This window comes from Corvus kubaryi, unplaced genomic scaffold, assembly GCF_017639235.1.
Source record: "Corvus kubaryi isolate FWS band 111438036 unplaced genomic scaffold, C.kubaryi_AGA036_p1.0 37184, whole genome shotgun sequence".
Lineage (NCBI taxonomy): Eukaryota > Metazoa > Chordata > Aves > Passeriformes > Corvidae > Corvus > Corvus kubaryi.
The window spans coordinates 88,507-116,300 of record NW_024581051.1 but is presented as its reverse complement, the minus strand read 5'-3'; the positions used below and the strand labels follow the sequence as shown (position 1 = coordinate 116,300).

Here is a 27,794-nt window from a genome sequence, read left to right as displayed (position 1 = left end):
ATCAAGGGAACATATAGTTGTCCTTACTCAATTTTATGTCCTTTAACAGAAATGCCTACTTCTTCCAGATATACTCCCTGCATCTAGATTAAGATCCTGAATTAAAAGCCAATGACAACTAGCCTTTATTCTTCTAAAAAGTTCGGTGTATTCTGGATCATGCCAGTGGTGAATGGAAATTCTTTCCCTATCTGCTACATTTTATTGAAAATGCTGCTGTCCTACACAGACAGAAGTAGGTCTTTAGTAGTCTATTTTTATGTACAGTTTATGTTACATAGATGATCTAAAAGGGTAGTGATGGACACACGCTGGACAAGGTTCTTCAAAGACACTGATGACACCACGTTAGGCAACTCTTCAAAGAGAGAGCCAGACTTCACAAACTTGATGGAGGTTGTGATACAAAATCCATTAAACATCACAGCTGTAATAGATTAATCTAAACAATTTCATTTAATTGGTCTGATCTTTAATATTGTACTTGATGTTACAAATAAATTATAACTTTGACATTTAATTTATAAAATTTTCATATTTCTTTGTAAAACCAACAGTAGGTTTAAAATAAAAAGAGCTTTGTTGCGGCAGCGGCTTTCTTTAACTTGAACAAGATTGTAATTTTTTAAGAGCAGAGAAATGTGTAAACGTAAATATTCATGATTTTCTTCTGTACACATCTGTGTAAATTAGTTGATATAAATATAATTTACTATAGAAACATTTTTTGTTTGTTTATGCTACACACAGTTCTATGCTGGCATCACATACTAGTTGATTGAACTTTCAAAGTGAGATTTATTCCTTTTGCATTCTTACCCCCAGTATGTCCATTGCCAGCAGTGGACTTGATGTTCAGAGAATCAGACTCACAGTGTCAGAAATCTAAAATTAAACTTCAGTACAAGATTATAAAGAATCAAAAATTAATGTATTATTTTAGTATCATAATTGCCGGACACTTAAAGGCCATGATCCAAGACAACCAAAATCAATGACTGTTTTGCCATTGACTCAGCTGAAATTCACCCGCAGTTTCCAGTCACTGTAGATTCTCATTTTAGTTTTGCAATTTTATTACAGCATGAAGAGTTAAAAGTATGTAGTATCAGAGCTTCAGTGTGAGAAGTAAAGCCTCTAAGTCTTTCTGGGCCTCTTTATCCTGAAAGAAACAGACAACCATGCATCAACTTAGAGAGGATAAATCCCTTCATTTGCCTAATATGTGCCTATCCACATTTCTTTACTAACAACAGACATAACACACAACTGCAACAGCCACAAAATGTAAAGACTGCCTAGTAAGTTAATTTATCAGTGAACACAAAATAAAGTTTGAACTGAAAACAAGAGCCAGATGGCAGCCCTCCCTTTACAGCTCTGTTAAAGCACTTAAAATGTTAGCCCACAAATAGTCTTCTCAGCAGACCAGTAAGCCCTTCAGCCTGGGATATAACTTTTATTGGTGTGCTTTGCATAAAGTATTGCCTTGCCTCATACCTGATGTAATCTTGCATCCTGACCACGTGCAGTTTTTCTATGCACATTTCTATCACATTCTGTGATGTTTGCTAATGATTTATTAGGCAACTAAGAAGAAAACATTGGGAAATGTAATTCATGACATAGGTTAGACTGTGGTTTCAGTGCATACAGCCAGACCTACCTGTAATAGCCACCATGGGCTGACTGCACCCTCAGTATCTTCCAGACTGGGCTCTGCCTATGCTACTGGGCTCACAGCAGAGTGCGGCCAGTGTGGGAGCAAGAGAAAAGTGACCTGCTGTGCTCAGAGCCAACACTACACTGTACTTCTAGGGCAGCAGGAAAAGGCTCCTCTTAGGCCAATGTGTTAAGTGCACAGTTTGCATGGGGATTTAAACCTATCCCAGGCCTAAAACTGTCTCACAGGTAAGCAGTGACATATGTTTTGGCTATTCCATGTATAACCTGCTTGGAAAGGGGCACATGAATATAAGCATGTAATCACGGAACAAAAACTCCATTATTCTACTTATTTTTAAAAGTCTCCTGGATATAATCTGCTTCCTTTAGCTGCTGCTGCAGAACTTCTAGCTTGCAAAATGCACCTTGGTTTAAAACCACATTTCTAAAATGTCAGCACCTCATACCTGCAGGCTTGTAAAGGTCCAAACACCCAACACATGCACCCATGGATACTGAACAGTGCAAGTGAAAAGTACCTGCACATCACAGATTTTGCTAAGTATTTCTAATGACAGGGACCAGTAATAACAATACCACAGGATATTCTGAAAGAAAATACTGTAGACAGTCAGTGAAGTAATCACTAAATTTCAGGATCACTTCATTACCCAATCAACCAAAGAGCTGGAACAAAATACAGAACATTTTAGAATATATTTTATGGGTGAAAAAATTCCTGCTTCTCTTTATTTTGGTTAGCCGTCTATAATGTCATGGAGGAACAGAGAAGAATATTGAGATGATAGAAACCATATGCCAGACATGTCAAACTACATTATATTATTGGTCTGGATTAAGGCATTAATACATTAGCTGGACACTTCTCTTGGAGTTACTGCCTTACTCCCACTGGCAACAATATGCTAAACTATCTGCCTAATCATTTATCAGAGGCCTTAAAAGGCACACACTGCAAAGCCAGTAAGCTCTTGCCAAAATACTCTAACAGAAGGAAATGTCATACAGGACTGAGCACCCCTTAAACTCCACGTCACTACAGGCTGTCTGGAGAAACACGCTGTTGATTTCAACAAAAATTGAAAAACTCAAAATTTTCCCTTAATTCAGGGAAAATACACTCTTTTCTGTACTGACTGTGGTCAACTTGTGAAAATTATTCTAAACTCCGTTAAATAAAAAAAGTAAAAAGCCAGATATTGTCCCATGCTAATAAGAAATGCAGAAGTTTCATTGTATGTGGTTGTACTCTTATGACACTTTTCTAAGATGAAAATTATAAAGATGCAGGTTTTCTCATATCTGAAGAGTGTTCAGCATTTCATGGGTTGATGGGATTCTCTACTCATTTTGCAGGATACAGCATTTTAAAAATATATCTCAAAATTGTTTTGGATAATTTTCTCTCTCTTAAGAAGTAAAGGATTATATTGGGCAATGATCTTTACAAGTTGCAAAGGTCCAGAAAATATTGGGCAATCTTCCCTGAATCTTCCTCTGGGCTTAGGAAAAAGAACGGAACAAACCCATGATTGTTCTAAGAACTGTCTGGAGAAGAAACTGCAAACGTGCAAAGCATTCTACCTTTGGTTTGCCAGCTCTAAACAGGACTACAGCAGTAAAAGCAGGAATTATTGTTGCAAACTACTTAACGGGCTGCATTAATTGAGCCAGCAGCTTCCAGTCAATAAGAACAGATATGGCAAAAGCATTGAAAAAAATCAGTAATGGCATTAAAAACAAAGCTGAGAGTGATCAGTGAAGGGAACTATTATGTCACCTTTGGATAGAGTCCTTCCAGACCAAGAGGTGTGTCACGCTAAAAGGAGAGAGAAGCCACAACTCTGTTCAGTGTACCAGTTTCCAGTTTTAAGGGTGAAAACTCATTAATGCCCAAAGCTTGACTGCTAATGGAAAGACAAAGCCATAAATCCTGTCTTGGGCCAACTCTCCTCCTTGTTGATTTCTGGGTCTGTGGCTTTCTGAAAATGAACAATAAGGTCGGCTGCTTTTTTTTTTTTCAGACAGCAGGCTCTCCCTTTAGAGTGTGGCAAGCAGAAGGAGAGGTGCAAGTCATAGGAGGAACGCAATATACTTGCGTCAGTCCCATTTGTTCACCCTGAGGCTTAGTTCAGCACTGACTGAATACATAGCCAGTTTCAATCCTGTCTTTCTACTGTCAAGGCTTACATTTATTAAACACTCCTTATATCATTTTCAGAGTTGAATACGAGTTCAAAATGTTCTGCAAACTGCTACACAAAAGGTATTCAAATTACAGGGCCAGGGACTGCATTTTGCCTTATTCCTATTTTGTTGCTTTACTTTTGTGTTTCAACATTCGCAGGGGATATGCACAGGAAAAAAAGACCTGGGAGGCCAGGGACTGAACAAGGGGAGAGAGGGAATTGAAAACAAGAGCAAGAAGGAAGAGAGAGCTGGTGGGAAAAAGGGAATGTTGGCTTAACTGGAAGTAGTCCACATTTTGACAGTTCATTTTTGCTTAAAAAAATTTACTGATACATTTACACAGATAGTTACACATATAAATGTGCATGTAAAAATTAAATGGCAATTAAAGCCAAGACAGAAAGATAATGATTTTACCTTCCATCTCTGCTAATTATTTCCTTATGCACTAACACACTCAACCCAGGCACTGCACATGTGTGCACTTGTTGACAAAGTCCCAACTATCAACAGAGAATGATACACCCCCATGACCACAACCAAAATGGTTACACCAGCCAACGAAAACAAAATTGTGTGCAACCACTGCCAAATCTCAAGCTGACATGCATCCTGTAGGGTTTCACTGAAGTCAGCAGAGCAGCATGGTATATTAAATGAGCTGGGCTGCAAGGGTGGTCCAAAGCTGTACTCTGATATGCAGTAACAGCAATGAGGTGCCGAGAGACACTCCTGCTTTTGGGTACAGCTGTATCATTCCCTCACAGCTCCAGGAGAAATCCTGGACTGTAACAGAAGAGACTCCCAAACATGCACAAGGATTGTTAGAGAGCAATAGCTCTTGTGGACAGTATAAATCATACAAAGCTAAATGCTATCATATCCCTTCTCGATTTTTGACAGACTCTCACAGATGGCGTGACTGTAGTGTGCACTAACAATTGTATAATACCATCAGTATTCTCCTTTGATACTGCAGTACAGCAATGCAATCATCCACATGCCACCTTCTATATGACTGCTGTCTGTACAAGATAGGGCATTCTATGTTCTTTCAGACTATCACTACCTTCCTCTGGGGATTAACTATAACTTCTCAAGGCTTTTAGGATAAAGGCAAGCACAGCTTTAAAATATGCAGCTGACAATAATTACACATTTTCAGATATTACTTCAAGTAGAGGGAAAAATACCCTTTCACACCCAGAAGAATATGAATAAACAGTTCAACTCATTCAAAGACTACTGTTGAAAAATTACAAAACAGCAGAATACAATTTAGAATAGTGAATAGTCATGTAAAATTTTAATCCACTGGTTCTTTTCTAACTTGAAAGACTAAATTTCACCTATGGTCTGGTTTTCTTTTACTATTGTACACTATGTGGAGCTTTTGGTGCTCAAGACATTCTCCTCTTTCTGTCCGGCTGCTGCCTCTCCCATGATGGGACCTAAAGCTTTTCTTTCTGCGCAGTCATTGCTGAAACATTGCTGCAACACGACTGCACCCAGTTACAGCCTCCTCACAAAGGTGCCCATCAAGGCTTTCCTTCACCCTGTATATTGCCTCCAAGACAATATATTTCAAAATCCCAGAAGTCTGACTACTCTACGAAAATTCAAAATAGGTTTTTGCAAATCCATTTTTGTAATCCTGCAGTGTACCACCGCCTCTGTGAATACTGCTCCCACTCGGCCCCTGCATCATCAGAATGCCAGCAGAGGAGACACACTCCACACTTTGGGGAACTGGCTGCTGACCAGTCTTGCTGGACTAAGAACTATGCTAAAACTGTGCTACCTTTGATAGGATGTTGAAACGAATACTGTGTGATAGTCAGTTTAATCATAAATATAATAAGCTTGGTATTTATCAGGATAGACTTCATCCTTACGTATGAAACCGTGACACTACAAAAAATATCTTCATCACTTTTCAGAATCATTTTCAGAGGGAAAGAAGAAATAAGTACACAATACAAACAAACCTTTTTTCAAGAACTTCAAAAACATGCAGATAGAAAATTGGTCTGATCACTAAGATAAAAATAGACTATTCTTTGAAGTGCAAAATAATGTAAAATATGGGCAGTCTCAAATTATTTTAGCAGCTCTTTAACAAATGTATCGTTTTCCCCTTCAATTTTAGTTTGAAATCTGATGTCTTTATAATGTTTTTTAAAAAGTGTATTCTCTGAGCTTGAAGCAGTCAGATCCATTGTATACAAACCCACTAATTAAGGAGTAGTTTTTTAAAGCATACTCAAAAAACATTTTAGCTTTGAGTTTGTGGTAGCTATTAGGAAGCTCTTGTTCAACTCCACAAACAGTACTAGCAGAAAAACAATAGCCTAGATTTCAAAATGAACACAAATCTGAACACTTCCATTATTTTTCAATTGAAACACCATCAAATTTTGCTGCCCTTTTGGAGGACAGATGTGCAAAAAATCTAAAGCAACAAATATTCTCTGAAAAGAACGACATTTTTTATTGAGCTGAAGATGTTGTGAAAAGAAAATATTCTGGTCGATGAGAAAACAAAAACACTTTTATAAGGTTAGCCCAAATTATTCACACTTTCAATTGGTAGTTTTTTTCAAAAACAGGTCGTAATTTGTAACCTTCACTTTAAAAGCAAGAGTAAATTACTTTTTTCTCCTCAAAATCCTACTTAGAAGGGCAGATTACCATAGCAGCTTCAAATGAGATCTGTTGGAAATATCACAACAAGGTCTGCTCATACGACCAATCTATGCTGGCTGGAGTAGGTATTTCTTGGAAAATCTTGAAAAATCCAGATACACAAATGGTCTGTTGTAATAGAACAGCTGATGGGTGCTGAAGTATATAGCTGACCTCTCTCCCAACCCTCTGCAACTCCCACTTTTTTCCTTACAGACGATATTAAAAATGAAATTAATAGCCAGGGAGATCAATTATGGTGACGTAAAAAACGTGTAAGGAAATTGTATGAGCATGATTTCTTCTCAGCAGCTGCATTCTTGTGTAAACCTTCAGCCATTGTTGCTGCCTATTACTACATTTATCAACTCCTCCACAGATGTCACTGAGGCTGAAGCAGAGTCTTTAACAAGTCTCTGCTTCCTCCCATTCTACACCTGTAAGAAGTGAATGCCATAATCATCAATTTCTGTAATATCTAAATTTCTCTCACTTGTTAATTTCAACTCTGAACTGCCATAATTTCTAATTAATGGGAAGAAGTGCACAAAATCACCAACAATTTTGTAAAATACATTCTCAGCTTTAGGGAAGTTTTTATCTGCATTTTAAGTACAACTTTCAGCAACTCAGTGCAAATAGATTTCCTTTGCATTTTTCCCGCTTTGCTGTCTTCATCTCTTCCAAGACTACACTTTTTGTAACACAACTGCTGCTTTTCAGATTCAGTATAAAACATGTAATAGAGACTAGAACCTTGAAATTTTAATCTCTTTCTCTGCTAGGCTGTTACTTTCTTTGTGGTGAGCCTACCGGTCCAACAAGCACAGAGTTCACTCTCATGCTCATGCTCATGCTCATCTCCAGATACAAGAAAAAATAATTTCTTGACTATTATACTTTATAATCCTACATTGAGACTTGAAATTCTACAAGTTCCAGCCTTGAAATTTCCAACAATCTTTATTATAAACAAGAAATTAGTGTCTTATTCCCCTTACAAGCAAAGGACCACGTGTTTAACCAAACACACACACATTCGTTTTGTCTTTCTATATGCAAGACAGACACTTGTGCTTTCAAAATTAAATTACATTTTTGTCTTCAAATTTAAAAAAGTAATTTTGTTCTACCACAATAGTCCACCACATCTGGTTTCAACAACCCTTCATGTAGTCACACTCAGCAAGGCTTTGAGCACACTACAAAGTAATGAGTCTCAGTAAGGGTAATGCAACATTCACTAGATGAACAGAGCAGCTGTTAAGCACTTTACAATAACTCATAGCAGCCCTGAACATTAGGATCTCTTTTACTGAAGGGGCAAATGTTTCCCAGGACCCTGAGGTTATCCACCTGGGTAGCAACCAGAGAAAAACTGGACAATTTAATGTCCCATGCACCTCCAGCAGTGAAGTACCACTCCACCATATGACAGTATTTACGGCCAAGGAAGGATTGCATGATTCATTGGAAGTTTTTGTTTAGAGAGGATAGAGAAAGGTCTCTTAAGCTGCACTGTAATATCAGATTTGTTTTTCCAGATGTAATTTGAACCAAATCTAACATATTTCCTTTAAAAAAAAAAAGCATAGACTGATAAGTTAGAAATGTGCCAAACTATTTCAAAAAACTGTCATGTTTTTAAAAATCCTCCTGTAACTAAATTTACAGGACTCGCTCAGTAAGAACTTTTTTCTTTTTTTATAATTTCTGTGTATCCTTTTTAAGATTCACAATAGGTTTGAAACAGGCTGTCTGATTTTTTTTTCTTTAACAAGAATTAGCTATGCTTGGAAGCCCCTTTACCCCTTGAATTAAAACATATTCTGTAAGTGGTAGAACAGAAGTGGATGCACAGAAGGGGTACTTTGACCTAACATTCAAGACAAAAATAATATCACTTAAATCAAAATGCTACATGAAATGAATCCTAGAAAAAGGGTCAAAGAAGTGTCCTGAGTTACAGCAGCTGAGAATTTGACCTGAGGATTAAAATGAGCTATGGGCTACTTCACTGATGCCAAGCACCTCTGGTTCCCAGAAGTCATTGGAAACTGTGGATGCTCAGAAGCAATAAAAAGTAAACCACTGTCTATGATTATTTTTCTGCAAGATGATTTGTATCATGAAATACTATACATTTCCTCTTTGTGGCACCTTTCCAGCAACTTTGTCTCTCAGTCTGCTCCTGATTTTATGCCTTTATACAAATACATGTTTCTCAGTAGAAGCCAACATCTAAAAACAATAAAGGAATTCCCCTGCTTGAAGAAAGAGAAAACTCATGTGAGAAACTGTGATTACACTTGGGAATGATGGGTTTCACATGACTGTGACAAAATACCACACTGCTGACAACCTTGAGATCCTGTGCTGTGGCAAACTGAAAGAAATCCTCAGACTGCTGCTGACCTGTGCTTTTTTTTCAGACCACGAGCCCCATCTTCTACAGGGCTGCAGTCAATTCAGGCACTTTATTAGCATCTGCTTATTACTGTCTCCCCAATGCCTCATCAGTCTTATTACAGTCTCTTCCCTCTCTTAAACTAATCTCACTAGATGTTATTCCTACATACAGCTCCAAGTGAAGGAAACCACTTCACTTCCAACACGTTTTCCCAAAAATCAGCAACAGTCTTTCTGTAACACAATAACCAAAACAACATGTAATATTCAAATTCAGATGGGATTTGAGGTAACAGTCAGCAACAGCAGAGTTCATGTTGCAGATCTCCATTTCACAGTAATTTCTTTCAGCGTGCACTTGGGTTTTTTACCCTGTGCTGAGTGCTTGGTTGGTTTTTTTTTAAATTGAATTACATACTACTGCCCTGATACCATATTTTTCTGGATTCTTTTTTTCTAAACTTAACTCAAAACACACCACAAGTAAACAAGACAAAGGAGACAAATCTGTGATATCTATAGAATTAGTCAAAACTGGAGTGGTCAAATCAACTTCTCCTCTTCAGACGGACAAAAGATTTTTGGGGCCCGTTTGATGCTCACTCTTCTGTTCACAGTCCAGTAATTCTTATTCTCATCATCACCTTGCTTTCCAGAATACATACACCTATCCCTCAGACTGCTTCTGAATTCCTGCTCTCACCTCAGGGTTCCCTCTCCTTCTCAGGTCTGCTGATACCTCAGAAACGTGATGGGATATTAAACAGATAATTTGTAGCAGTCTTGTTCTGCCTATGTTCTGTAGTAGGCAAGCTGAAGGTATATTTTAACAGTAAGTAAAGAATAAAGCAGAATTAAATCATTGTTAATGTCATATCTGTATCAATACATATTTAAAGAAACACTGAACATAAGCAATGATTACTTAATTAATGATTGGTACATACTATAACTTGGGCCAAAAATTAGGCCACCCAGGAGCAGCGGCTGGTGAGGCACGCAGTGGTCTTTCTTCCCAGCAGGAACACTTGACATAAACATGTTAGTGCTCCGCACACAGCATTTATTGTCAGTCAAGTTACAGAGTTATTTAATGGTCTTTTTCCTTAACTTCAAAGAATTAAGTAGGAGGGGGCCAATTCCTCTCAGGAATCACCTCTCTCTCTCCATACCACATCTGCTGTGCTGAAAGGGGGTCCCTTAGGCTGACAAAGCTCAGGTTTGAACTTGTCATGCTCTAGGATGGTAAGATGTTTCCAGTCATAGGTCAGTCATGGGACTTGCTTCTACATGAGATCACACAGTGAACCTTCTTGCCATCACTTGGTTTATATTTGAGATATTAAACAACTTACAGTCTCTCAAATATTTGCAGAAATTTTTTGTCCACATACCAAAAATGGGCTTCAAGAAGAATCTAGTAATCTCTTACAATGAACTATATTCCAGCAGATGTGACTTGAAGAACTGTGCCTCCTTAACTGCCCTGTGGTTGAAGACAAAGGTAATCTTGAATAACTCATCTACCTCTGCTGTGGTTAACATACTGTCCTTGAGAAGAATCACAAACCAGAGGCTTTCAGAAACAGAGATAGAGACTGTAGGACAAAAAGTCCAGAGTGCTTTCAACCGAGGAAAATGTAGGTCTGGGGAAAATTTCAGCACAGCTAGAGTGACACACTCAATTGCTTATACTGAAGATGATCTAATGAAGTGGGTTAAATTACAAAGAGTACAATTCAATTTCTGATACAGACAAGTCTCTGACAGTTCCCTAAACAAAGATTTTTTTTAAAGCTGTTGATACAGACAACTGTAATGAGCCAACCTAGAGTGGAGGAAAAAGGAATGATCTGTGTTCAGAGGAAAAACTGAAACATTATGTTGTTACCAGCAGTGCAATAATGGATGCCAAAGACAAGAGAACAGTCACAAGGGACAAGTTATCACTCTCAATACCCACCTCATTAGTAACTGAGAGAATTGACAGTGCAGAATCACAGTACTTCAGTGCATTGTTTTTCTGGCCAAGATCTTTATAGCACTGAGAAGAAAAAACATTTTGTTTCCAATCAGACCACTGTAAGAACACCAGAGTCTACAAATCATTATTTTTAAAAGAACTTGGTTACCTTTGCCAAATACACATAATTGCATTTGGAATATCCTGGATGCATTTCTTCTGCCTAAATAATAAAAAACAGGAGAGAAAATAGACATAAAACTTGTGTGATGAGATTTATGTGTTCTGCATAACATTTTTAGTAATGCAGTACATTTCCTCAAACATCAGATGGAATCATCCCTACTCTATGTAATGCAATTTGTTCAGTAGCACTTCAAAAAAAATCAAGAAAACAAGAAAATACAAAACTCAAACCCTAAACCAGGCACATGAGATGCTGATAGTGAACACATTAAAATGTTCTGTACTGCTTGCTCTCCTCTCTCCCTTAGTGCTCTGTAAAGATCTTGGGTCATTCTGTACAAGATCTATTGGATTAATTCATTTACATGGTAGGTTTGAAGATACTACTGGCTCTAGATCATGAATATTTATTTCCTCATCAAAGAAATAAGAAAGCAACCAACCATTCACACTTCATGTAATGAGTAAAGGACTGTGTTTATCAATTTTACAACTATTTCTCTTCCACAGACTCTTATCTTCTAACTCTGGGTTCACCTCTCTTTCCGAAGTATCATCTTCTGAAAAGTTCAGGTCATTAAAAAAATTCAAGAACGTCTTTTTTTTAAAACACATCAAAGACAAAAAAGCTTGCAAGATGAATAAAACCCTTACTAATTATCTACTAATGAAGAAGCAGCTTTTAATCAAAAAACTTTTTCCCCTTTTTGGAGGGAAAAACTACATCAGTGAGATTTATAGTAGCTGTAATCCTTGGACCAAAACAACGCTGCTTTCACCACAACTGTGTAGAATCAAACAACTGAAAAAGAAACCCAAACAGTTGTCTTTTAGACAGTAATTTGATTTTTGTTGCTGAAGATGACTTAAAACCACAGTCACTCTGCAGCCTACCACAAAATGCCCTGAAGCTAAAGCGAATGGTTGAAATTATTTCTAGCACTTCTGGAATGTGACCTTCAAGATAAAATCTCTTAAACTGGGAAGATGGTAATGTATTGTACTGTCCAAAATTCAGGAGATCATTCAATCTTTAAATAGACTAAGAACACAGAAAACAAACACTCTTGATAGTGAAGAAAATCTGCCTGTCCTATTTCTTTGAAAAACTTTCTGAAAGTAATTGTAGTGATAGTAGGTTATGCTTTGAACCAGTCAAGTGAAAAACTTGTGTGCTTGTATGCTGTTGAGCTCCAGAAGTAGAAATGGTTCATGTGGAAGGCACTGAAAGATAGATTTATTTTATTCATGTGGTGTTTTGTCGTAACTGTGTTCAAGTAGAATGCCCAGAAACATGGACTTATATGACAGAGCTTTCTTCTCTACTTCACTACAAAGGCAATTTCATCTCCACAATTATGAAGGGCTTCTACTGAAATGCAACGGAAAAGAAGTTTCAGATCAGAAAAAGAGAAGCATCACAATGTCAAAGTTTTCCTTGCCTATGTTAACGCTCTTGCACAAACAGGCAAATCAGCAACTATCACTATGGTTCATTTGTCTCAAAAGCATATGTAGCTAATCTATAACCATATCACACTCAATTCAATACCTATTAACCAGGGCAATTCATTGGAGAATTTCCTGAAACTAAATAAAGAAAAGAAAGGTGCTAACCACTCATGTCCAAACTAATTTTAAAACTGAAAAGAAAAACATATTTTAATAGAGAGCTCAGTGGTGTTTAGAAAAGCCCTGAATTTATAGCTACTGAACATAGTCTGTTGAACAGACATCTTGACAATATTTACATATAACAGCTGGTAAGCAGCAATACAGGAAAACCCTTGGCTAGGACTCACCTTGAGGAAATTCTGCAATGCTTCTTCTACTGTTGAAGTTGGTGGAGTCCCAAAGAGAGCAGCAGCTACTTTCTTTTCAATCCAAGACAACTGAGCTACCTAGAATTAAAAAAAAATAAATTTTAAAGTCCGATTTCTTTAGAGTTCCTTCTCAGTTTTGCAGTAAATACTGTCTTTCACATTGTACTGCTTACACAATATATTTTGGAATAGAACCTGTAAAGGAATGCTTTATAGTCCCAGTTTGGCCAGCCCAAAGCAGTCCTTTGGATTTTAGAGTCGTATGACCAAACACCAACATCCTGAATATAAGATTATTCCCATGTTCAAAGTACATTTTAGGTTTCATAGCACCTTGCCTTTTTTAAAAGCCTAAGTCTAGAAATAATGCTTGAAACCTACTAAGGTTTTCATGAGATAGACAGCTTTGCATGATAATCTATGCACTTGACTACTTTCCTACATTATGAAAAGCTGTTGCTGCAGTAAAAATGTGAGTGTCTTTGGAGGTTGTATAACAAGTTCATTTATTACACAGAAGCTGGTGACAACCGCTGTTAAGAAACAGGCTTCATTTTTAGCTTTTCCAATCTGACAAATAACACTTGCCAATGACCTCTTCTCATTACAGGAAGATGAGCTGTTATAAAAGGACTTCAGGGAACTGTCATATTGCCACACAATGCATATGACTTCTTCCCTTACATACACTGACACCTGACAGAAACTGCTTTGGTTGCTGCCATAAGGTATTTGGCTCTATCACCCAACCCTCACAACTCTAGCAAAGGATGCAGTTGCTAAGAAATGCCACATGAAAGAAGAGCATGTTTAAACGGAGAAGTGAAGCCACTTTCCTTCGGACACTTCTACCACATCTGTAAAGAAAAGTCAGGACTTTTTTTCTTCACATCAGTATTTGAGCCACAGCACTGATGGCTCCTGTCATAGAACAGATAAGTCAAAAAATGGTAAAAACCAAGATTCTATATTGTCTGGCCTGATCTATGCTGAAGCAACACAGAGAAGAGATACACAGAGGCAAAGAAAGAGAGCCTCTCATCAGAATCACATAAGGACATCTATTTTTCAAAAGGAGCTGCAATTCAAATAACAGACTTCAGCCTTGAAGTAAAGTCTGTCCTACTGCTATAAAATTTTAAATGGTTTTGGATGGTTTTAGATTATTCCTGCTTTATTCCCTTGCTTCTCAATATCTGCATGGCTGTCGCTGCTCCCCCTACCAGCTCCACCTATATCCAGCAATTATCCAGTTAATAACTGTAAAATACGAGAATCCACTCTCTCATAACTATCCACAGCTACTAACCAGAATGCTTCCCCTTTGAACAGAAATCAGGTTCTATCTACTTCTTGTTGCAAACTGCCCTAAAAATACCATTGCAAAGACTAGAAACACAGGTCAGCACACAACAGGAAAATGCATAGGATCATGTTTTCTCATCTGGTCCCAATGTCTCTAGCTACAAAAGAGCAACATTGCGTGGAGACAGAAGGCATCCTGGTCAAGTCTTGCCAGCTGCTCAGCAGGGTCCCAACGCCTTTGTTACATTGGTTACATGTTGTCAGTAAGCGTCTCACACAAAAGCACTAAAAATTATAACCCAGAGAGAAACAATATTACAAAAATAAAGCTTTTGTTTTCATTCTCTCTCACGTATCTCACTCTTGAAGCTTCTTCTAAGAACATAAAGTGTTTTTTACAAAAGCTCTCCAGCAATCATGGAGTTCTCACTCATTGAAGCAACAAGGTTTTGTTGCCCCTGCAGTGCTTTCCTGCTGTGTTACAAACTGCAGCATGCTGCTTAAAACTTCTAAGTGTAGGTATGTATATAATATCCTTCCCCATTTCATTTCCCTCACTGTTGTATAGTTTCTGAGATATATTCTGCAAGAGTTATTAAAAGAATTTTTGCAAAAGTGCTGTTTTCTTCACGCCAATCTGCTGTTGCCATGTTCTCTCTTCTTTTGGAAGAGGAACGGGATTTCTACAGTTCTTGGTCCATCACATGAAGGGGGAGGAAGAGATGGGGCAAAAATAAAGGGAATGTATTACACTGTTCTCTGCAAGAGCACACAACACCCTGGAGATACACACTGCGCAGATACAATTACCACACTCACGTCTGCTGTTATGCAATAGTGAGGAAACAAAATTGCAGTTTTTCCATGAGGAGTTATAATTAACTATTGGAAACACAAGTTCCTCCTGGCAGTTACTTTATTTTCTTATGAGATTTAATCAGAACTGATTTACTGAGGTTTCAGTCTTTATTTTGTCTGGCTTGGGTGCTGCTTTGCACTACTCAAACTTTTAAAAAGCCCAAACATACATGCAGTTGGCCATTTTTATTTCACAAATCCCACCAAGCTAAAACAATGTTTAAAAGTGAAATGCATGTAAGCACATTTCACACAAAACCACCTGCACTGAAAGGAGGTTGTAGCGAGGTGGGGGTCGGTCTCTTCTCCCAGGTAGCAAATGACGGGACCATAGGAAATGGCACCGAGGGGAGGTTTGGATTGCATCTTAGGAAAATTTCCTTTACTCAAAGGGTGGTCGGGCAGTGGAATAGGCTGCCCAGGGAACTGATATAATCACCTCCCTGCAAGTATTCAAAGGCATGTGGGTGTGGCACTTGGGGACATGGGTTAGCAGTGAACAGGGCAGTGCTGGGTTAACAGCTGGACTTGATCTTAAAGAGGTCTTTTCCAACCTTAATGATTCTAATGATGCTATGGCAGCAGTGAGGGTTTTTCTTATGTGCACTCTATCCAGCATTATACTTTGTGACTATTCCAGAGACAGTCTGAGAGTTCTGTGATGTTTTCAGCAGTCAGACTTATATGCCACTAGCTTGATGAATTTGTTGCAGGAACTCTAGCCCTCCATATATGACGTGCCTAGTTTACACAAGTTGTCCAGGTTCCTTGCGTGGTCAATACAGAGAGAGAGGTACTCCCATCAGGCAATTCCTCTTCACCTACATTATCCTGGGATGAACACTCCTGTTTTTCTTTTCTTCCTTTCCTTCAACTACAAAAGGAGCACAGACCCTGGGGATAGCTAGAGACAGGTGAGGTGAATTCCATCACAACAGCTTAACTGAGCCTTAACAACAGCCCCACCTGAGTCTGTCTGCACCCCCCTATGACTGAGGTAGGACAAATGGAAAAGAGTTGTTATATGCAATACACAAAATTGTGTCCCAGAGCAACAATGATGAACAGGAAATTATATCCCTTCCCTAAATGCACTTAAACACAGTTTTTAATTTGAAATAACTTTATTTGAGTAAATCTTATGCCATGTTCAATGAAATGGAAACATCATTCCTACTATACCAAGTTATTAATCATTCTCTGTCTGTGAGCAAGCATGGAGAATGGAACCCCCGGTGTAACATGCTCTAGTGTAGTGCAGAATTGACTGCTACACTCAAGGTTACTCCAATAGTGCAAAGTGTATCTGGAGGTCCATACAAAATCTAGTATAAATGGAGTGTCAACTTCAGCAGAACCATGCTTTCACTTAGTGCATGTTCCAAGAGGGGTAGAGTACAGCAGGTAATAAAGAAAACAGCTACTGTAGCAAGTAATAGCTACAACAACAACAAAATTAAGGAATGAAGATTGGTTTTGCCCTACATGATTTCCAAATGTTAAGTGAGTTTTGGTTTTTTCAGTCTCCTAAACCCTGATGTCAGTCCTGCCAGAAGCCTAAAAGTTCACAGAAGCACTGCAAGGAACACCGTGTTTCCACAGAATATCAGGTTTTAATGTACTGGGTCACTCAAGAAACATGGCTCCCCAGCTGCCATGCATAAGGAGAGCGAGTCCCACCCACCCAAGAGCAACAAAGGCCTGAGGAACCATCAGCCAACTTCTGATCTTCCTTAGAACTGGAGGGGAGGGGGTCATCATGACAGCCTGGCCTTTGCCAAGGAGAGGAGGCCACTCTACAGTATCCCAAAGCAAATAAAGATGCCTGTCTCAACCAACCTCTCCTGCAGATCTGTCAAAGAACAAGCTGTCATCCATTTATTCTACCCAAATCTCTGTTATATCCAGAGATGGAAGGAAGGCACTCCCAGAGTTAAACTACAGCTGAACATAAAGTTCATACTCAGCACTCTCCCATCAGGCCTCTTGTATCTCTGACAGCCAAGGCAAGAAATGTGGTTCTCCCCTAAATCCTGGGAAAATGGATTTCATAATATCCCCTTCTCTTCCTTAGCCTAGGATCAGCAAAAATCTTATATATATACTGAAACACTGGCTGGATTTTTGTCTTCTGTTTGTTTTTTATGAGAAGCAAACCCTGCCCACTGACAGCTCCTTTCAAATTCCAGGATGTTGGTATGAAGGAAACTAACCCGCTTGGATTGAAAAATCATCCAGGGTTGACTTTCAGCCCTAAAGGACATCCTCTTGCACTGTTTCCTTGCTAATAGCTCACTGAAGACATATCAGACAATTGTCTTCCATAAAGGCAAATCACACCATGGACCCAGCTTCAGTAAAATATTAATGGCACCTAATTATATATCCCCAGAGAGTTTATTTTTCTTTTTCATTAAAATATACTAATGTAAAATTGTATTAAATCATTTTGCAATGTTTTGACTTCTGGAAGAGATTGAGTAACTGGACACCAATTTTGAAATACTGTCTTCCAACAAAAATATTCTCTTTCTTGCCAGCTGAGGAACCAGGACAATCTGCACAGGCATTTAGGTATTTATCCAACTTGAACTGGGCTTATCAGTACAGGAAGCCCACTTAGAGAGCACACAAAGGACCTGGATCAATTTGTTCCCTGATGTAACCCAAACAGATACTGGGATACACCAGAGACAAATCCAAAACATGGCATGTAACCTGCAAAAAGAAAATCCCAAGAGATCTAATTTTTAACACCCTACTAGCATTTAGCAGGGACTCTGATCCAGTTTCACAAGTACATGCTAGCTGTTCTGTGCCTGTCCTGTAATGGCAAGTAGATATAAGTCTTAACTAGATAGTTTTATAAGCTATTTGAAACATTAAAACACTTTAAAAAACACCCATAAACATACAATTGTAAAGAATTATCAGATAATTGTGCCCAAAACTGTAAGGAAATAAAACTTATTCCTATACACCATGCACCACAGATCCATTCACTTCTTGTATACAAAACAGATCTCACAGGCAAAATTTTGCCCATCATGACGTCTATGAAATGACTGGTGAAAATCTTGCCTACCTGATTGTGATACCAGAAGTATTTTTCTAACAGAGCTGAGATGATTCTGTGATCCTCCTCTTTTGTACAGCTCTACTGACTTTATAATGGTAAGAGACATAAGAAACAGCAAAAACTGATTTTTAGGCAAGGTGGTGCACAACTGTCACTAGCTCTGCATCACAGACAAACCCCAGCTGCCGTGAGGCAGCAAAAACCCAGCTCATCCTTTCTACTGGAAGGTTCTGTGACACCTTGCATCAGTGTCACTTCTGGCCCAGCAAGAAAAACTGATGAGCAAGAAACTTGGCAGCGCTGTACCCCTGCTCCTTGCAAAGGACTGTGCTACACTGAGGAAGGTGAAAAATGGCAGTCAGGTCAAATTCTAGCAAAACTCCACAAATTAAACAGCTTTTACTAGTGCAGCATGCAGTCTCTGCAAATACATCTCAGTCTTCAATAAACCTGCATTTGCCTCCACTGGTTTAGGGGTGACAGGTTTGACAGTTGGACTTGATGATCTTGAAGGTCTCTTCCAACCTTGATGATTCTATGATTCAATACTTTTTACTTCAAAGTCTTTTCAATGGACTTTTATTTGTGAAAATGAACTGTAACCTTGAGTTACACTTGAAGCATCCCCATTTACAGTATCTTATGCAATTCCTTTTTTTCAGTTTGTCATCCAAAAAACCTATGCTAGACAATAGTAATAAGATCCCCTAACATTAAATCAGGAGTGAATGGGAAATATCTGACTATACTAGGAAGACTTAAGTACATGAAATTTCACAAAACTGTTATCAAAGCCTATAAAATATCAGAAACTTGTTATCTTTTTTAACTAGACTGCTTCAGTAAATGAGTATGCGACCAAAATTAGACAAAAATACCCTTGGGACCAATACCTATGAAAGAACAAATATTGCAGCCAATCCTAACTTGATCCCAAAGTCAGCTAGGCTAAATGTAAAAACTAACCTTCTTGCCTGAATCATCCCTTTTTCCTCTTTAATTTTCTCACACTGGACAACACAGCCTTCCCAACCTCAACAACAGTGAGACTGAACATTAAAAACAGAGCATCTAAGAGGAGCATTATCACTCCATCTACAGCTACAGGTATAGACAAGTGACAAAGGAATTTTTCAACACTCCATCATAATCTCTATGACGAAGTATTTGGAAGCAATGCCACAGTCAACAGTCTTCTTTTGGGATAACTCCCACAGCATGAAACTTCACAGCTTCCAGAATGGGAGCAAGGAATTTGGCACATCTTCCACAAGCTCCTATGACTACCTATATCACGTGCATGGCCAAAACCTGTGTTAGTGGATCAGCACAGAAACCAACTCACTCTGCTAAAACTAGTGAGGATATTACCAATCTCACCAGCTAGGGTTAAAAACTAGTATTGCCTCAAAACTAATGTTTCCAAATGACCTCATCCTGCTACTGAAAGTGTGCAAAACCAGTAAGATTTAAGAGCTGACAGCCACAGAAGTTGAAACAAGATGTTATTCAGTCCTATACTTGCATTTATTTAGAGTACGAAAATCTGTTCTATGTGTTTCAGGTTACTATTTTGTCATGGCTGTCACAGAAGGCAAGAATTAAAAAAAAAAGAAGAAAAGTAGAAATCTGAAATCAATCCTTACATGTTTCAGTGGCTACATCTGTTTAGGTAGATTGTTTTACTTAAATAAATGCAGGTCAGGTCATAACCTAAAGCAAATGCTAATCTGTGGTTTCAATGTTTAGTCAGGAAGCCCTGCATAGATGTTGCAAGCATGGAATATGAATTTGTAACAATACAGTACAACAAACCACACGTATTACTCAGTCAGGAAGTGGTGATTATCATGAAAACAAAACAAGAGTAAAATAAAAAGTGCAATAAGAACAAAGTGAGGTAGACTGAGATTGTGTGTTTCCAAAAAGCAGCAGCTCACATAAGAAATAAGCCATGAAAAACATCTGGGAGTATTTGGTATAAATGGAAGCTGCAGTTAGCTGTTGGACACAGCACAGTATAAAAGTGTTTAAGGAATCATTGGTGAGAGAGATGCTTCTCAGAGGCAGGACAGCAAGCATACTGCAGGACCATCTCCAGCAACTTATTTTTGCATAGCTAATGCTCATATTCAAGAATACACTGTGACAAAAAGCAAAATGCCAAGTTCCTTGAAAAAGCTGGTGTCATTCCTTATTCAAATCAACAGAGAAAATATATGGTTGCTGAAAGCTCTTTGAAAGTTAAATATATGAACTGAAAAAACTGCTGAAAGATTGCTTTGCATTAAGTCTTGTTGCAGATAAAGACAAAGTCTGCAATGTGTCACAGCAACTCCTTCTTTCCAGTTTGCAGGCACTTTGTAGTGACTCGCACTGGAAGTATCTGAAAGAAAAAAGCTTGGCTGGAATTCACTGTGCATTAGCAGTTATTATTCTGAGAAGATTCACAGTGATCTTTTACAGCATAGACTATGCAAGAATGTTTTCTTCCAACAAAAGATTCCTCACAGCACTAGAGATGAACCAGTAAGGATAGCCAGCTGAGCCCTCAAAGATGTGGATTACCAACAAGACAATTCTCTTATGAAAGCACAATTTTTCTAAAAAATTGATTACCAGCTAATCTGTAAACCAATTATTTTATATTTTCATATGTGAGTACTTATCACTATGTAATCTACTACAATCTAATAAAATCCTTATAATATATAAACAAAAATATATAACTAAAACAATCTTTAAAAGCACCTGTTGTATTGGCATGACACAAATTGCATCTCTTGCAAAACTCATTGGTGAATTACAGATTTTTATGCATGAGTATGTTTTGGACATTCCCTTGGAATTTACCAAGCCAGTATGGTAGCCTTGCTGCCACAGACATAATCCTACAGCATGTAAGTGCCTTTAAGTTATGGATGGGGAATAAAGCTACCAAAAGCTTCACCCAGAAAGTTTGTGGCAGAACAAAGGAGCGAAATCAAAAGGTCATCCTTCCTCCCTTCCAAATATCAGTTACTTTTCATTCATTCATTTAGATAAAAAACCTGAACACAACAATGAGGGTCATACAAGCACAGCTTACCTACCTACACTGCAGGAATGGTCAGCTGTGAGCATCGTGCATCCAGCAGTTAATTCGGGATATGTAAATGTCTGCTTCCTTTAGCTCAAAACATCTACTTAAATAAACACCTACTTTGTCTTAGTCACACTATTTAATAATCATTTTTTAGTATACTCAATTCACATGTTAGATAAATAAAATACAACTTACTGAATAGCACCATCTTCCATTTAGGTAATATAAAAAGGGATCTTGAGGCTTAAGTTCAATTGCCTTGTCTAGGTGCTCCTATTGGAAAGAAAATCAGTATCACTTTAGATGTTTGTTTGGCAAGTGTGTTTACATTCTAAGTAGTTTGCTGCAAGTCAGAAACAAATTCAGAAATTCTCTTCTGCTGCAATTGCCTTCTAACAACCTAAAAATATTTTAACTAGCAAATCCCTTCCTCACGGAGGGAAAGCAGAAAATTATTTAGCAACGTTGCACACAATGCAAGAAGGCATACTGTATTTAGAACATGACTAAACAGCTCTAAAGTTCAGTCAAATAATTCAAGAACTTTTGTCTTAAAAAGGCAACAACTTCAATTAATTTCATTTACAGTTAATATTAGGAAACTGTCACAGATCAAATCAGTGAGGAAGCAACTACTCTTGAATATATCTTACATGCCAGCACCCACCACTGAAGCATAGCTCCTTCCACCTTGGAATGTGACTGCCCCAATGAAATGGTACTTGACACAATCAACTGTTACTATAATGTGAAATTCAGAAAATAAAATGATTCTGTTTATAGTGAAACTTCAAAACCTAGAAAGTATCTAATGAGGTCCTTTTTCCGAAACCACTTTCATTTCACGTCATGAGTACCTTTATTTCTCTCTTTAATTTACCAAAGCAAGCTCTTAATGTTCAACGTGAGTTTGAAGAAAAAATAAATCTGTTATTTCACCACTACCATTTGCCTCTCAAAATAAATTTAATTCGAACGTTTCTTTTTTCCTTCCACGTATTTGTCTTTATAATTAAGCCAGTCACAAAAATATCTGAGTTACACAGATAAAAGAGACTATTATACTATATCCACAAACTATTCAGATAGGAGCTATGTTTTCATACTACTGTTTTTCCAAATCATTTCAGGATTTACTTTTGAGGAGTAAAACTTCCCTGAAATGGCCACTGGTCACACCATGGACTCTTTTAAAACTCCATCCTTAAACAGCTGCAGCACTTGTGTTATTTGTCATTTTCCCTTCGTTCCCAGCTTGTCCCAGTGCTTGGGGCTTAGTTCGCTTGGCACGGCTCACATGTAATTAATGCTCTCTCACAGGAAAACTCCGCCACACTCCAAGTCCTAACACGGACATGATGTGAGAGGAACCCATCCCAGGCATTCCCCAGGAACTGGAACATGTCTGTTGCCTCTCACTGTCACCCAGAAAAGGGGGACGCCAGCTTGAGGGCAAGGGATGGATGGAAAGTGTCTAAGCAATGTTGAGGACAAGGAGGGGGAGAGCAGCACATGTAACACAAACAGCTAACTCTAAAAAACACAGTTACCTTTGAAGGGACAGGGTTAAAACGAACGTTACTTAAGGGTGACATGAAGGATGATTGCAGAACTGTGTTAGTTCATCACTTACTATTTCATATGTTTTGATTTTCTAAACAGAATTGATATTCCCTTTCCTCCCCACTTTGACTACAAAGGAAACCAGAAATCTTAATGCTGTTCCCAGAATCCTACCTCAATTCTTGTATTTTGCAAGCGTATAATCTATTTGCATACATAATAATGTTTTCGATTTAATTCAGCACCAAAATAGACCCGTGAGGCTGAATTACTCTGTTGGAAAAACCTGTCTTTGACACTATATAAGGAAATAACTTAAAGGAATAGCTTAAAAAAACCCAACCCCAAATCCTACAAAAACATACCTTAAAGAGATAACCATTCCTGATTTTGTTTTGTACACTTTCAAACTGAGACATATAGCCACACATAATTGCAAACCTGAGAGGGGAAAAGAAAAACACACACACATGCTTTTTATGATTTAAATAAACCTTTGAATCAAATAACAAAATATTTCAATACCTAATGCACACATTTACACCTGTTTTTTTTCCATCTGGATGGCTGTATGGAAGTTTGGCATGAGTTATACATATTCAGGAACAACAAAAACACAAAACAAAACAAAACAATGGAAACAAGAAGTTTAAATGATACTATTTGGGTTGTCAGTTAAGTGAAAAAAACAGATATCTCCTCCAAAATTCCAGCCATTTAGTTCAGAGTGTGACTCTTCCAGACTGGCTCTACCATTGACAGCAGTTTACCTCGACACGTTGTGCTCTGCAGTGCACTGGTAACCTGAGCACCATCAGCTGCAGAACCTCATCCAAGAAGGCAAATGCTTGGGGTGTGCTCAGTGGGAAGCTGTACACACCTCAGAAATATTCACAGTTGTCTTCTACCCTTCTCAAGCACCTCAGTGCATTCCTGCACTTCTGACATTATTCTAGTGTCTTTAAAATTATTTAAAAACATACACACACATTCTGGTCTAACAGGATCACTACTGCTATTACTAGATGCCTATTGCCAAGATCATTATTATTTCTATTATTATGACTATGATTACCAAAAACTGGGAACACTGAGTGATAAAAGAAATGTGAGCTAATTTCTATAAAATATTTGTATTGTTAAGCAGATGTAAGTGAAAATATTTTCACAGGTAAACCTATAAAGATTCAGATCTCCTAACCAAACCTAGTATCTTATTGACACTCAACCTAAATTGCTATTGCTTTCTTCTTATTTCTTCAACAGTTACAGAACCTCTATGCATAAGGAATCTCTTGCACAGATATCACCTGTAGTGTCCTTGGGCCTATTTTCATTGGTATTAGGACAACTTTGCACTTCTGTATAAAACTAACAGAACCACCAAAGAAACAGCTAAGCAGCAAAACCTCATATAGATTATTTTTCTATTATTTTTCAGAATTTTGCTTTTTTATCAAGTATTTTACACTGCAACACCAAATGAAAATAAAAAATAATCTTAAAAGAGGGAAATCAAGTTGAAGTCCAGAGGAAATATGAATTATGCAAGAGGCTTATTGAGTTAATTATGGTAACAGAACCACAATCTGTATGGCACATAGCTTTTAAGCACTACTAAACATCAGCTTTCTTGAATTTCTTTATATAATGTAATTATTCAAGCTCCAGTGAATCCTCATTAAGATGTCATTGCTAACACAACTCAAGAAATTATTTTATTGCTTACAGTTATACCTAATGGTTTTAAGTTAGAAATGCTCATGGTATAGGTCGTTGCATTTTTTGGTCAGTAAGTGTTCCCAGGTAAGGTAGGGAGCCAGCAGAACAACAGCAGTTGAGTTTGTAAGAGCTCCAGACAGACTGTCAAACACTGTTGAGCAGGATGTATGCTGTGACCGATGTGCACTGGACAAAATCCAGCTAATGGCAGCACCACTGCTGACAGAGCTGCAGTGGGAGTGCATTTCGTATGGGAATGAGCTACAGCTGAGGGAAAAGGCAAGGGGTGGGGGTCAGGAAAGTTCAGGTATTTAGAAAGAGGGGGAAGGTAGTGAAAACTTTATTAGGGTCAAGTAACTCAGGCAACATTGCCCCTATTCCCTTCGCTCATTAAGTGCTAATCAGATAAACTCAGCATACCATAGCTAAACGGATTGCTGCTACAAAAGAAAACAATGAAAAGCGAACAAGCTAATCCAGCATCTTGCAGTATTTCCCTGTCTGTGCGTGACAAGAAAGAGGGCCTTAGTTTAAACTAGTTCAAAGAAAAGCTTCTACTTACAGCTAAAATCTCTTGGGAGGGAAATCCCAATAAAAGTTTCAACAAATTAGAGGGAAGCTAGCCCACTAACTTTAAATACCCATTATTTTTCCAAGGAAAAAATAAAAATCTCTTTCATGCATTTATTGGGGATTTTAGGGGGTTTTGGATTTTTTTGCTTTGTTTTGGTTTTTTTTTTCAGTTTTATACTTTTGAAATGGGCTAGACAGCCAATTGATAGAAATTAATTATTTCATTTTTGAAGTTCTATGTCATTTTGGATATTAATTTCATTTCTAAAAAATCCCCAAAACCAAACAAATCAAAAAAAGTGTCCTTTTTTTCCTGAAAAGAATTTTTAGACATTTTAAATAATTTTCAAAGAGTTTAAAACACAAAGCAAACTTTTATTTTCAGTGGTGCAAAGGTTAATGTTAATCATTGAATGGTTTACGTTGGAAGAGGCCTTCATGATCATAGAGTTACAACCACCCTGCTGTGGGCAGGGACACCTTCCACTAGACCAGATTGCTCAGAGCCCCATCCAGCCTGGCCTTGAATACTTCCAGGGATGCCCATTCTCTGGGCAATCTGTTCCAGTGCCTCACCACTCTCATGGTGAAGAAAATGACCACAGAAAACGATGCAGGGAGCAACTAGAAGTGCTTCCATCTGGTTCATGTTATTCCTTCTGCGGGCTGGTCGCAGCCCCGGCGCTCCCTGGTCACCTACCCCATCTCGTGGCGACAGGAGGAATACTAAAAAGATTATCACACAACAAAGCACAAATAGCTAATGAAACAGGTAAAAAGCACATGTCTCTTAGTAGAGCAAGCGATACTGGTTCTCTGCACAACCATTGCCTCCCTCACACCCTTTGAACATCAGAGTACTGCTTACAGAGCCTTCACAGAGAAAAATAAAGAGGAAATCGTATCAGTGAAGAGCTGCCCGGAATGACCTATTTGCTGAGCTAATGTGATTCCTGGGTGATGTAAAAAAACCAGCCCCAGACACATTAGTCTAAATAAACACAACAATAATTACCTCAGTAAGACAGATACAGTACTTCAGTTGGCGTAAAAAAAATGTTATTCCCAGATGGAAGAAAAGTTATTGAACACAGTGTAGAGGCGTATGATTAATCACCACAATTAACAAACCTTTAATAAGCACGAACACAATCAAACAAACTCAATATAATAGGTCAGTGCCATGTTCCTTTGTTGCAAATAATGTCCTGAAACTCAGACTTGCAAGAAACTAGTCGACAGAGATGGATGCCAAGTACCAACGTAGCCCTCAAGCAGAAGGCCCTGATCAAAGTGAATTAACATTTTCCCTTCTGGTGCTACAGAATTTCTATGTGTATTCATGCCAGGCAAAACTGCAAGTGCATACCTTACCTATTGCAAAAAGAAGAGCAGCAGGCTGATCCAATAATTTTATCAAGCCAATTTGAATTTTAACATCAAAAATTATACCAACACCTAAGACTCTGTCAACCACAGCTTATTCTACATGAGACAGATTTAAAGAAAAGATTTTGAATTCTCAAATGAAGATTAAGCCCCACTAAAGCATTTAAATACAGCATTATTTGCCTTTTCCTTGATAAATTTCACATGGCCAAAATCAGAAATTACATGCACCTTCCCAGACTTGTTCCTTCCTCTTCTATATACCTTTTAATATATCCCAAATATAAAAAACTTTTTATGCCATTTAGACTTTGGAAATGTGTAGGTACAGGGCTTACATTTAGAAATCTAGATCTCCATTTTAGCACCCCAGTATCAAAAGGAAAGTTTTTCTTAATTGTGACTGGCAAGACTTTGAAAATGGGAGAAGATTTTGTGATATTTACCACAACCAAAGAATTTAATTCATCTGTTTCATAACTGTTTTTCACTCCCGCCTCTTCATCTGAGAAATATTTACCATGTAAGGTAGTGTGAGCAAAGGCTAGTGTGTGGGCAGCACACAAGAGGCCCAGTGAAAAGAAAGTTCATTTCCACTTCAGTTCTAAATGTGTTCTCACATCTCCCCATCCCTGCATGGCTCAGTTCTGTGCATGCCCCGACTCCCTCACTCACCAGTTTCACCCACTTATATATTCTGACAGTCTCTGCAATGCAGTGAGACCTGCAGGATTTCTTTTTAACATGATTTCAATGAGATACCAATTTCTATGTAGGGAGATTTTGCAACTTAAATTACTGATTATGATCCCTGTTGCATTGTCCTTCCTGAGATCCCAGTTTTGCACACTTCATATAGTATCACGTCACTACCAAAATATTTAATCTACAAAAATGCATTTGACACAAAGTTTCCATGCAAAGGTATTGGTTTGCTATGACCATCCTCATGGGGGTATGGAAGCAGTGGCTGAGAAATGTGCAAGATTGCCAACACATGAAGTCAGATGTGCCAAGGTGCAAAGTGAAGTGATTAGGTGATTTTTTTGTTAGAGGAGATTTTTTTGTTAATAGGGATTTCATTTCCCTTTCCTTCTCCTTGGAATACAACTGAGTCTACACCGTAGAAATTTGCACTAATACACTTTTCATATTAAAATTCACCAGAGCATTGAAGCTGAGCTCCAGGGAAACATCAGATGTAGCACACACTTGTGCAGGTAACACTTGCAAAAACGTGGGAAACAAACCCCTATTTGGGTTTAAAAAAATCTCAGT

General features: G+C 38.1%; 1 protein-coding gene across 3 annotated transcripts in view; it reads right to left on the bottom strand.

Annotated features, from left to right (window-relative positions):
- The window catches only part of RMDN2 (regulator of microtubule dynamics 2), a 98,249-nt gene that overhangs the window by 46,015 nt on the left and 24,440 nt on the right, over window positions 1-27,794 (bottom strand). Inside the window, exons 6-11 of one of the 3 annotated variants that reach the window (XM_042021986.1) lie at window positions 23,198-23,273; window positions 21,465-21,542; window positions 12,922-13,020; window positions 11,103-11,156; window positions 10,934-11,014; window positions 434-1,162 (exon numbers count right to left, since the gene is read on the bottom strand). In XM_042021986.1, coding sequence (XP_041877920.1) covers window positions 1,109-1,162; window positions 10,934-11,014; window positions 11,103-11,156; window positions 12,922-13,020; window positions 21,465-21,542; window positions 23,198-23,273 — 442 coding nt within the window. In that variant the 3' untranslated portion in view covers window positions 434-1,108. Of the gene's footprint in view, window positions 1-433; window positions 1,163-1,532; window positions 10,457-10,933; window positions 11,015-11,102; window positions 11,157-12,921; window positions 13,021-21,464; window positions 21,543-23,197; window positions 23,274-27,794 lie in introns of those variants that run through there. The other 2 variants (XM_042021987.1, XR_006015052.1) reach the window with 2 other exon arrangements.